General features: G+C 39.6%; 1 protein-coding gene across 2 annotated transcripts in view; it reads left to right on the forward strand.

Annotated features, from left to right (window-relative positions):
- Positions 1-13071, forward strand: part of LOC307256787 (LIM and calponin homology domains-containing protein 1-like) — an 81796-nt gene that overhangs the window by 47319 nt on the left and 21406 nt on the right. For both annotated transcript variants that reach the window (XM_080035881.1, XM_080035882.1), the window contains exons 6-8: positions 1791-1901; positions 3298-3496; positions 8065-8323. In XM_080035881.1, coding sequence (XP_079892007.1) covers positions 1791-1901; positions 3298-3496; positions 8065-8323 — 569 coding nt within the window. The remainder of the gene's footprint in view (positions 1-1790; positions 1902-3297; positions 3497-8064; positions 8324-13071) is intronic.

Consider the following 13071-nt stretch of genomic DNA (forward strand, 5'->3'; position numbering starts at 1 on the left):
CATATGGATACTGTGATCACTAGTATAGGAAATCAGCATCTGTATATATGACAGATTATCTGCAGATTATACCATGTACATGCACAGGCCTCTGTGTTTGTGTTTATATTGTAGGTGCGTAATGGTGTTTATTCATGCCCTTATGTATGCATCACTTAAATGTGTTTGCACATGAAACAGAGAGATGGTGTCATTTTTTCTATGGAACCTCTTGGACAGGTCTTTCCACATGAAGCAGATCAGACAGCTGCTGAGACTGAAGAGGCAAAGTGTGATGCTGCCACTGTCAGGCCTGTCGTTAATATTTCAGTCCAAGCTCCACAGACATATGTTTTTAAAACTACAGTAGCTCGGTGCTTGTGTCCAAGGTTTAGGTGCAATCTTTTGTTTTAGGCTTGGGGTTGTTGTCTAAATCATGCGGAAACAGATGAGGCATGTTTTCCAATTGCACTGTGAAGTTGGGATCAATATGGCTGCATTTAAGGCATACTAGACTGCAACTGAAACACATTTGGTGCTGACCCACTTCCAATGGTAGCTGGCACAGATGTAATCGTTAAAGTGGTCACACAGACGCAATATGCTCTGTCTCTCATGGGGCTCAAGTGTGCAGATAATGATACATAACCTCTGCAGTACAATATTGCTGTAGGACACTTCTTGTATATTAGTGGTATTATATGAAGTAAAAACATGAAACATTCTATGCAGGATAATAGTTCTCTACCTTAGAACAATAGGCAAATTCCCCCTCAGAAATCAGCACACCAGTTCCTTTGCTCTTCTTCCAAGTGTGTTTAAACGGCAGACTGTGTTTACACTGATGGTATGATTGAAAAAAAAAACATTAAGCCATGCGGAGCTCTCTTATCAAAGCAATCCCAGCGGAGTGCCAGTTGACATGGACACGGTAAATATAGCTGGGAACACTTGGGCCAACAGTGCTAAAGGTGCAGCCCCCTGTGATCTCCTTGTGGCTACAGCCAATCAGTGCATTTTAGGCAATTAGCTGACCCCCAAGGGAGTGAAGCTGTATGCTTTTATCTTAGGTTCCTCAGTCAAATTCAGCATTATATCAAGACATTATGAGCAAGAGTCATAGGATGTTGGAACAAGATGAGATTGACTTTGTTATTCATGCAGTCATGCTTAAGTTAGCTAACAGGCATGTATAAATCATTAAGAGCCTTGAAAGGATGCTGCACAGGAGAAGTGCCTGTGATTGCTTTCAGGGTCAGAACAATGGCCTAGTGTTGTCTAGTGTTGTCGCATTTGTACAGCATCCAATAGCTAACATGTAACTTCTTTGGAAGAGTCTGGACGGTAATGATTGTAACCAGCTTTTGTTACTTTGTTGGGGAAAAAGTGAAAGAAATTGAATGCAGAATGGTTTCAAGGTTTGTTTTTTAATCTTTCAATTCCTTTCAACCTTGAGCTGAAGAAATATTATTCATAGCCTTTCATCCATTTAGAAGACTACTAGACTAGTAAACGGTTTCATACGCTGGCTTGTATTTCCACACATTTAGTACTTCAACTTGACTTAATTGCACATTTTCCCCCCTGAAAAACAAAACAGTATAATACCCTAATGTTGTGCAATTGTACTAATTGTATGACAATGATTGGTTTTGAACAGCAAACTCAATCACACTGGGTAAATTTCCCTTGTCTTGACTATCTTGTGGACAGTATGTCTTGACCCATGGTAACATTATGAAGACTATTGGCTGCAGTAGGGAGCTTGATCACTGGATGACCTGTGATGCCGTTATTTTTCTTTTCTTCAGGTTTTAATTACCATCTACTGGTTGGGTCGGGCTGCCAACGGATGTACCTCCTACAACGGGCCCACGCTGGACCTAAAAGAGTTTGAGAGCCTGCTCTTACAGATGCGAAAGGTTTGCAAAGTCATGTTTAGTAATGTCCAGGATTAAAAATATCATGAAAATGTTGCAGGATCGCTTATTTTGGGATGCTTAGTTAAATGTGCACGGACTTAGCAGAAATCATCTTAGGCTGCTTATAACAACCTTCGGCCCAGAGGCTTTATAGTCAATCATCTACTTGAGCTGGTTCCACCTCTTCCCTGACCCAACGGTACAGAGATAAAGTTAGCACAGACACACGCACAAACTATGACCACCACTCATAACCATGATGTCACCCCCATGCGATTTATTCCACAATGAGATGTCCCTTTGCTATTCCATAAAACTGAGAAATCACTGCCAACTCAGCAGAATAACTTTACCAGATGTTTCGCACGTTGCAGCTGACGAAAACAAAGCCACGTAGCTATGAAACTAAAAAGTTGTGAAATGAGATGTGAAAATAAAGGAAAACACGTCAGGTGCACACATTCCAAATTAAATTGCACTTCTACGAAAATGAAAAGTGCACCTTATGGGTCAAATGCAAAAAAACTGGTGATTGTGTGACGCGTCTGCGGTTTTTTCTGCTCGCTTATCGTAAGTAACTCAGTTAAAGGGCCAGTAAACCCAAATAAGGAAGAAAATATACATGACTTTACCACTGGTGATATCTAGCCATCAATAAGTTGTTGTTGTATTTGTCCAGGTTTTGAGAAATCCCTTTCTTGGATTTCTTATTCTACTAGCTTTGTGTTTAATTTGAGGGGGGAGAAACACCTAAAGTTGTAAATGCTAAACAAGAACAAATTTAATATTGGAACGAAACACTGGCAATGCTGAAATAAAAACTGACCTGAGATTAAACTTTGCAAATTGCATTTCAATGCAAATGTTTACACCCATCCACCTGTTTGCACGAAGCACCTTTTCTGTACGTTGTTGCTTCACCAAAAAAATATGTCAGTGTACTGATTGTTAGAGAAAGATTGAGTCATAAACTATATGGCAGTACAGTCTAGTCCAAAACATAATGTACTTTGTCATATGTTTTCAGAATTGCATAACAGACGATCCAGGGGTCAATCACAGGAAGTATTTTAGCCGACAGGAAAGGCCTTTCTCCACCTTCCATTAGCCGCATAGACATGTTTCAACAGTAGCCAGACCAAAGGAGGGGTCACTGAGGTGAAGAGAGAAAGAGAGAGGGAGAGAGAGAGAGAGAGAGAGAGAATAAGAAATGCAGAGAGAAATGGCAAAAGGTCTGCAGAAAGCTGATGTCTTTAGGGACGATTGCGTTTTACCAGGTGAAAATGATATTTTATTCAGGTGTCAGATGAATGTAAGGAGTACACAACTCAAGTGGACTTATATTTCACAAAATGTTCCCTTTTTTGTGTAATTAAAAAAAAAAATATTTGATCAGGAGGCGGAGGAGGCAGAGAGCCCTAAACGCAGCATTCGGGACAGTGGCTACATCGACTGCTGGGACTCTGAGCGCAGCGACTCTCTTTCCCCGCCACGGCACGGCCGCGAGGACTCCTTCGACAGTCTGGACTCCTTCGGCTCTCGCTCACGACAGACCCCGTCGCCGGACGTCCTGGTCCCCCGTGGCAGCAGCGATGGTAGGAAATGATCTAACTCTACAAGGTTGCAGGTTAAATCTGGTCAATAGCCATTGGATCATTTTAGCCACAGCCAATATTGTTTATGGAAGGAAAGTAATGCAGTACTGCTTTGTTTGGGTCAATTGCAGTGTACAGATATAGTATAATGATAATTATATTGGGTACAATAGGTACATTGTCTTCCTAGTGCTACTGTAGTTAAGCCTGTCCTCCTCCCTGTATGTTTGCAGGACTACACCCAGTGTTAGTCAAATGCTGTTTGAAAGGAAAAAGAAAATGATCTCAGTGCAATTTGTATTTAAAGTCAAGCTATGGGCATTGTTTCATGTTAGCTGCTGCTTTGTGTCTTTTGATCCTCTCATATTCCTCTCAAGGTGCTCATACATCCACATCAAACAAAGTCAATATTTTGAATAAGAAAAAAATCTATTTTGAATAAGAAAAAAATCTATTTTAGAGCTTTTTCTTTGTTATGCAAAAGAAAACCGGTAGAGTAAATAAATCAATGCTCAACTCCTGTCCATCTTTTTCTGCTCGTTTTCTTCTTGGATTTCTAATATCCTTTTAAATGATGTCATTTTATCTGTAATTGAGTACCTCAGACACCGTGCTTGTCCAATCTTGCAGTCTTACAGTGTTTGTGTGACACATTTCAGTGAGGATTTCCAGCTCTGCCATTGACATCCACACAAAAGTGTCTCTGTGTTCAGTGTTTGAGCCCGTTGTCCTTGGTTACAGCTGTTTGATGTGCTGTTTGAAGTGTGTACTTATGATGAGTGACAGCAAGAGACAGGAAGAGATCTTCTAGTGAGACAAAGACGTGAATGAGGTGTTGTTGTTTGAATGATGGCTTGAGTGTTGGTGTTTGACACAAAGATATGTCAGTGAAACATCCAGCTTTTGGTTTTAGGAACAAAGAACAAAATGCCATTTAATGATGTATGCATCTTCATCTTCAAACAGTGAAGCTGATAGGCAATGCATGGTTCTCTGAATCATCTCATAATCTGTAATACATTTGAATTCATCACTTGAAATGTTTTGGTATTTTGAAGCTGAGATTTCCTAGAACATGTTGTGTGACAAGTGTCAATGACTATAAAAGGGCATTCATCTATAATTGGTTCTACCTCCCTTTTAACCCACTGTTTTATGTAGTTATTTGAAAGCTTTACTGGCAACAGGATAATGCTATGTATGTGCACATCACGGGTATTGTTAATTTTCCATGCCTTTCTCGTTTTCTGCGTTTTTAGTTGGTTGTGCCTCCTTTTAGGATGGATCAATCAATAGACGTCACTGGTGTTAACACACAGAGCTACAATGTTGGACAGAACAAAATCACATATTTTAAGATCAAGTTTTATATAATTCTTTGTTCATCATTCTATAACATGGTTTTTAGATTACCATATATAAGTATACTATTACAGTATGTAATGTAATGTGTCCAAAATGGTAGCATAACATTTTTACATAATATTTAGTTTTTAAGACAAACAAACTACAAACAGCTGTGAATTTGTTTCATGCTTTTTGCTGAAAAATTAAAAATTGTATCAAAAATAGAGTTTAAGGACGTATAAGAACTTTTATAATGCCAGGCCGACCATATGCTTTAATTGAAAGATGTTGATTGCTACACTTTATTTGATTTTGACCCTTTTAAACTTTAATGACAGCCTATAAAAGGTTACAGCAGTCGTCACAAATCTAAATGTATGTTTTATCCCTGAACTGCATGTGGGAAAAAGGAGTAAGGGCCAAGTGTGTGTGTGTTTTTGTTTTAAGGGAGGTGCTAGGGAAGCTGCCATCTGCAAAGCCTAAGTTTCAATCACCAACAGTCAGAGACATTATTTTAAAGCTCTAGCGTTTACTATACATGCATTACAGCGGTAAATTTGTAAGAAGCACTTTGTCATTCAGTCATTAGTAAGTAAATGCCAAGGTCTACATATTTTGACCAAAGGGTTTCTAGAAATGTGCATGTCTGTAAATATTTGTTAGGCCTTGCCGTAATTGAAGGCATCATACCGCGTTCAGATCAAACCAAAGAGGAATAAACTAATCAAAGTGATAACAATATGTGTATCACCCAATCACAGGGAACTTGAGCACACCCAGAACTGGCCTACTGAACTGACGCAAATAACACAACACAGTAATTGTGTGTAGTAACAATATTTTATTTTTTATTTTTTTCGCAGCCCAACTTTAAGTCAGCCCAGCCAGGTCAGGATAGTTAGGTTTCACTTTTGTTTCATCTCTGTGTCAAACAGCTGATCAGATCAAGTGTTTTGACAGCGGGAGTCAAATCTGTCCGTCTGTCTTTCTCTCTCCACCGCACACTAAGTCCCTCTGACAGCAACGGCAAGAAAAAAAGCTCCAGATGGCATCTGCTAAAAAAAAATATATTAATATATTTCAGATAATTTCTCTCAAGGGAGGTAGGGACGCTGTTTGTCTTGTGGAAGTAATGTGCTGTATACTGTATAAAGTGTGGTCACGATCAGCATTAAAAATGTGACTGCTTGCAGACTTTTGATATCCGTGCTGACTTATGAGATCTGTGTTATATTTAATGGGAAAACTGGTAAAAGCATGGATACAATCCCAGAAAGTGTCATCCTTCATTTATCTTTTACTCTATGAGAAATGCATCACACTTGATTGGTGAAGCCGATCCAGCTTTTCAGTTACTGTAAAGCCCATGGAACTGATCCCTGTGGGTTTAGCATTTCCTGTAGTATTACTTGCATTTTTATGAGTATTGATGTAAATAAGTTATTTTTTTAAGCTCTGTTACAGTATGGCTCTGACCCATGATAAACCTTCCCTTGAGCTTCAGTGTTACCATATGTGCAAAGAGAGGAGATCACGCCGGTTAGACATATGTTGTTCCTTAAGTATTGAAAGACTTGGATGGCAGAGTCACTCGTGTTTCCAATTGATGGGTTAAGAGTCATAATTGAACCATTCATTGTTGGATGTGAAGATACCCCAAGGCCTCTTTTGGACCTTGATCTGTCAATCTTTTAGACCACATAAAAAATAAGTCTATTGATAGAAAGGGCGGTTTGTCTCAAGTTCCGAATATGGCGTTTCTTTCCACGGCGAGCTGTGGCTGCATTTGCATGTATCTGTTCAGAACTAAGGAAAGACTTGACGGTTTAGATTGAAGTGGTGGGTTTATTCATGGAAAATATATACATGGAGTCGTAAATTCATAGGTCATAGATTGAGTACGCATGCATCCAAATGGAGGGGCATTCCAGTAGCACATGTGCTGAGAATCTTGGAGTGGAATTTAGAGAGACCTTGAGTAAAGCAAGGCAGCAAGTATCCATTACAGGCCGATTTAAGAGTGTTGAATTTGTGTTGACATTAGCAAAAAACAGGAAAGGTGGAAATGACTTGTAGACTAACGATACATCACTGGTATCGTAAACAAACATGTGATGTCCGGAATCAGCTTTATTTAATTTTTCTCTTCTGTACGCTTACTAAGGAATTCCAATTGCCGAGCAGGGAAATTCCTTGAGCGATGCACTTCTGCAAGGCCAGGTGTTGCCACTGATATTCAAGAGCTAACTATGTGTTTAAAATATGATATACAGACAGACAGACACGCTGGAATCTTAAGTGAATTATTCCAAACTGTAGGCTAGAATTTACTGGAGGAGGAGAAGCTGCACAATACAATCTTAGTGATGATTTATGTATCTTGTTTTCTGGTATAAAAACCGGCCTGCTTGGAGATAATTTATGTTCGCCCCACTGGAATGCACTGTATATTATAACACCGTAACAGCAGTCCAATGCTTTGCAGGCCTATATGATGTAACAGTTTTGGGGGAGAAATTCTGTATTCAACACGTATTCTGATTTTGATGTAATATTTCTGATTCTGAGATAAAAATTCTGGGGTTATATCAATGCAACTCCTCAATGAACTGTTTCTCTGCTCAACTTGTGTTTTGATTATTCTCTTTCTCTAACAATGTTTTCGGAAGCTGGTTGCCTCTTGTTCTGTGGGATTATTAAATGTGAATCATGGTCGAAACTTTTCATTCAGAAGGCTTATTGAACATGCCCGGGACAGTGTTGTGTGTGTGTGTGTGTCTAGATGGTTCTGTAATTACAGTATAGCCTAACAAGATTTAAGTGGGGAAATGAGTGGACTAAAGAACTGCAGTGTCAATGGCTCTTTGTTAATCTCTATGTTTTACAACAATTGTAATCTTTTGGCACAAGAACACAATGGGATATTTTTTTTAAATCGTGTTGTGAAATAGTAAACCTAGTTTGTTCTTTTAGCATTAAAGTATTGTTATGTTTAGTGTTTAAAAAAAAAAGTTATGTCACATAATGTTGACTGAAGCTTTTAGTCACTATCAAAGCATGTACAGTGTAAATCAAATCTCCTTCACCATCACTACGTCCTCTAAATAATGAAATGACCTTGACCCTACCTATATTTAATATTAATTATACTCTGTGATGGACATAAGAGTTCCACTGCACCATTTTCTATCTTCCTTTTTTCCATCTTCTCCTCTAAATAGGCCGCGGCAGTGACTCGGAGTCCGACGGCCCGCCCCACAGGAAGGTGCCAGACGTTCGCAAGGATGACATGTCAGCACGGCGGACGTCCATCAGCGAGCCACGCACCGCCATGCCCTTCAACCAGTACCTGCCCAATAGGAGCAACCACAGTGGATATCTGCCTCCGCCACTCCGCAAGAAGAGGAACGATAAAGAGGATGGAGGACGCAAGAGTTGGAGTACTGCCACTTCCCCGATAGGTGGAGACAGACCATTCAGGTGAGTGTCACTGTTTACAATAATTAGAAACACTGTCACATAGAAGAAATGTTAGCACGGAATTTATTTTATATAGTTTAATTTTCTACTCTTTTCTTGAGAATTTAAGTTTAAATCAAAATTTTGCATGTTTTTTTTTCGTCCAAAAAAAGCATATCCCCTGTTACCAAACATTATTTTACTTTAAAGCATGAGTTTTCATTTCAAATAGCAGATGTCTGCAAAGTAATGCTTCATCTGTTGATCATTTTTCTCTGTGCTGTACTGTTCATTTGGGAGTGGCTGATGGAGACCAGATGTGCGTTTCTTTTTATTGACTCCCGCTCTGACTTTGTCTTGTTTATTCTTGTTTGTAAATAAGATTTGTTTTTAAAGGGTAGTCATATAAGCAAGAGCCTCCGCCTACACCTGTTTTGGACTTCAGGGATACCGAATTGAGTTGTGTGGCATTTAGTCATGGGATTTGTTAATATATTGGTCATTTCTACTGTTGTTGTTGTTGTTGTAAAAGAAAAAAAAAAGCCTTTTTGAAGGCTGATGTTTTTGGCTTTGAACCTATCATTATTTAGCTGTATTCATAGATTATATATGAGATATTTATTAATTGAAAGCAAAATATCTGCAATCTAAATAATCGGACCCCAGTATGTCGCATTTTCAAAGAAGGGCTGCACACTGCGGCCAAGTGTGTCCTGTATGTCTGTCATTCCCTGTATCTTTAACTTCGTCCATTGTGTTCGGTGTTACATCAAAATGCATTTATTCATTAATGTTGCCTTCTTTTTTTCTCCATCTTCTTCCTTTGCATCTGTCATGGTGTTTTCCCTACCTTGTGTGTGTGTGTGTGTGTGTCTGTGTGAACCTTTTCCTCTTCACGTTTGTGTTTCCTGACTTGACCATGTTGTGGTCAACCACATGTCAATTGCTAATTTAACTCCATCTTCCTTTCCTCTGTGCAATTTGTATGTGAATGGATGATTTAACAGTCCAAATGAGCTCCCTAGCTTAGACGCCCCACCTGGAAAGTCCCCCAGCCCGTCCCCCACCCTGCCCCTCAAACCCCAGATACAGATTGAGAAGGAGAACCAGACTAAACAGGACCAGGAGGAAGAGGAAGAGGAGTTGACTGCCTCCACACCTTGCATTGAGATCCATACAGCGGGCATGAGGAGGAACAGTGAGCCTCTGCCCTGTAGCCTCCCCCAGCCCCATGCAGAGCCCCCCATGGAGGCTATCACACACCTGATGGTCACTTCTGAGCAAAGGTCCTTACCTTGAATCGTGTTTTTCTTAATAGCCCAAATCCGTAGCTCAGTTCCCTTTTTATTGACACAAAATAGTTCCTCTAAATCAACCAAATTTTAAAAAAACAATAGATTGTCCGTCTGATAGAATTTGAAATTATGTGTCTATATTTTTCTGGTGATACATTTTGATATTGTTTTTGATGTGTTATGTTGTCTGGGGAACAGTTCTTATCAGGACGGGTTTAATAGAAAATATTTCAAATTTTCACAGCTGGTGTTTTCATCCAGCCCTTGTCCTCTTAACACTGCCATCACCAGATCATCGTTTCCAAAGCCCTTCTTATCCAGAGCAACATAATAGTGTGTCAGCCAGAGGTCCAGTGCTCATTGAAACCAAGCTTAACGCAGAACACACTAATGCTGTACTGTCTTGACACAGCAGGACAGTTGGAGGTCACTAAGATTACACTTGGGGTCAGGAGGCGATGCTTTTGAGCTGTCAAGACACAATGCTGTTACATATTTCACTGTGCAGATAATACTTAGACTACACTGTTGCACATGTCAGTTTAGGTCTGTTATTTCACAATCCAGGCCTATCTTATTTCCCAGTCCAACACACGTTTCAGTCACAGTCTTGTTGAAGAGTGATTAGTGTCACACCCCCAGTTTCCTGCTTGTTCTGCCATTTATTGGATTGTCAGCATTTAAAGGGAGTGAAAAGAATCCTCAGTAGACATCTGATTTGTGTATTGCTGCATTCCAAGGAATAGGGGATTTCTAGGATGTTTGTTGAAGGCTTTGATATGGACTGGTTTAGTTGGTAACTGCTTGCTTTTTTTCCAGGAGAAAACTGAAGATGGAATTTGGTGATTATATGTTGTATAACCTTAACATATCAGTTTTTTCAGTTGCCTTTCCAAGTTGTGTTGACTCATCTTTTTTTACGATAACTCTGTTACTGATATGTACGGTATGGTACCTACTTTTTGTATTATTATTATTATTTTATCAATTCCGATTCTGCTAAACAAATCCAGGTCTTATGGAATCTCAGTTATGATTCTGAATTTGGGGAAAATATATATATTATGAAGTACAAAAATATGTCTAACTTTATCCCTGGCACCTTTTCAGGCTTAATATTGTGTTGCAAATCCTTTGCTTGCAATAACTGCATCAAGCCTGTGACCCATTGACATCACCAAACTTGTGCATTCTTCTTTTGTGATGCTTTTCCAGGCTTTCACCGCAGCCTCTTTCAGTTGTTGTTTGTTTTGGGGGGTTACTCCCTTCAGTCTCCTATTTAGCAGGTTAAATGAATACTCTATAGGGGTTAAGTCTGGAGATTGACTTGGCCAGTCTAACACCTTCCACTTCTTGCCCCTGATCAACTCCTTTGTTGTTTTTGCAGTGTGTTTTGGATCATTATCTTGTTGCATGATGAATGATCTTCCAATCAGTTTGGTTGCATTTTTCTTTAAATTGGCAGACAAAATGTTCCTGTAGACTTCTGAGTTAATTTTGCTGTTGCCATACTGTGTTACATCATCATGCATCATCAATGAAGATTCATGAGCCCGTCCCAGAAGAAGCCATGCAAGCCCAAGCCATGACATTGCCTCCACCGTGTTTCACAGATGAGCTTGTATGTTTGGGATCATGAGCAGATCCTTTCTTTCTCCAAACTTTAGCCTTTCCATCATTTTGGTAAAGGTTAATCTTTGTCTCATCAGTCCATAAAACGTTGTCCCAGAATTTTTGAGGCTTGTCTCTGTACTTTTTGGCAAAATCTAGCCTGACCTTCTTATTATTTTTGCTAATGAGTGGTTTGCATCTTCTGGTGTAGCCTCTGTACTTTTGTTCATGAAGTCTTCTGCGAACAGTAGATGATGATACCTTCACTCATGCCCTCTGGAGGTTGTTGCTGATGTCAACAACAGTTGTTTTAGGGTCTTTCTTTACAGCTCTCACAATGTTTCTGTCGTCAACTGCTGTTGTTTTCCTTGGTCTACCCGTTCGACGTCTGTTACCTAGTACACCAGTGGTTTCTTTCTTCTTCAGGACATTCCAAATGTTTGTACTGGCTATGGCCAATATTTGTGCAATGGCTCTGGTGGATTGTCCATCTTCTTTCAGCTTCACAATTGCCTCTTTTTCACCCATAGACAGCTCTCTGGTTTTCATGTTGGTTACAGCTCTAACTATAATAATTGCACTCTGCACAGGTAAAACCCGAATCTGAAACTAAGCATAGACATTCAGTGCTATTTATTGTTTGAATGATCAATGTAATAGGACACACCTAGGCAACAAAACACACCTGTCAGTCACATGTTCCAATAGTTTTGCTCCCCTAAAAATGTGGTGTTCCTTTACAAATAATGATATCTTCCAAGTTATTTATCAGATCCAGATTTAAATACCTGGAAATTAAAGCTGAAATGTTGATCTATTGTCTCATATTCATCTTTTGGTGTCAAACCCAAAAGTTTCCAGTCTACAGCAAATATAAAGGAATTGGCCTCACTGTTCCGATACTTATGGAGGGGACTGTATCTTGTCGACACTGACATTCATCCACATTCTCCTTGCTCATTGCTCATCTTCCCCTTCTTGGCTAAAGTGATAGGCAGGTCTTTGGGGATGACTATATGTCCACATGGAAGGTGCTTTTGATAAGTGCAACTTTTATGGACTGTTAAATGCTCACTGCAGTTCAACTCAAATGTGCAAATGTTAGGAACGGTTCCAACTCGTTCTTGACAACCATATCAGAAGGGATTGATGTCAAGAAGGAGTTCAGTCGGTCTGTTTGAAAAGTTAGTAGAGAGCCCCTGACATCCAGCCGTATGGAAGTCTGGCTCCACGGATGAAGAAAGTTGAGATTGGGCAAATAGCCAATCATAGGGCTGCCGATAAAATTTGTCGGAAAACTCCTCCCCTTCCTCCGCTCAAAATGAGAAACGGAAAGTGCACTTGTTTGCAGCTGCAGCACCAATAGTATCTAGGTCATAGACTGTAAAACAGATCCAGTGCCCGCTCAGTAACGGTGTTGGTCACCTAATTTATAATTTTTTTTGTTGGTTATGTGTGTACCTGATTTTAACTCTTTTTTTTCACGTTGCTGCTTCCTGGGCTTAGTGCCACCCAAGATGATTGTGATTGGTTTAAAAGTATGAAAACAGGCCAGCCCATTTTTTTTTTTTTAAATCTCAGAAATGATATTGCGTGCTACGAGCTGTAGTTTGGTCTGGCTATGGGAGACTAGCCATATGGTGATGTTTGTTACCTGTCTATTGTGTTTCTAAGCTTGGGTGGAATTGCTAAATGAAATGTAAAATTCAGAAAGCTGAGTATTCCTCACTTCAACCTGGGATTCAGCTGTGTTGCAAAAACATCCACTATGATTTGTTATGAATTGATCAAATCTAAATCTAGAGATAAAAGAAGCATGGACCAGGAATATAAAATTGCTGCAATGTAACCTTTTCCGTTTAA

This window comes from Ammodytes marinus, assembly GCF_949987685.1.
Source record: "Ammodytes marinus genome assembly, chromosome: 10".
Taxonomy (NCBI): Eukaryota; Metazoa; Chordata; class Actinopteri; order Uranoscopiformes; family Ammodytidae; genus Ammodytes; species Ammodytes marinus.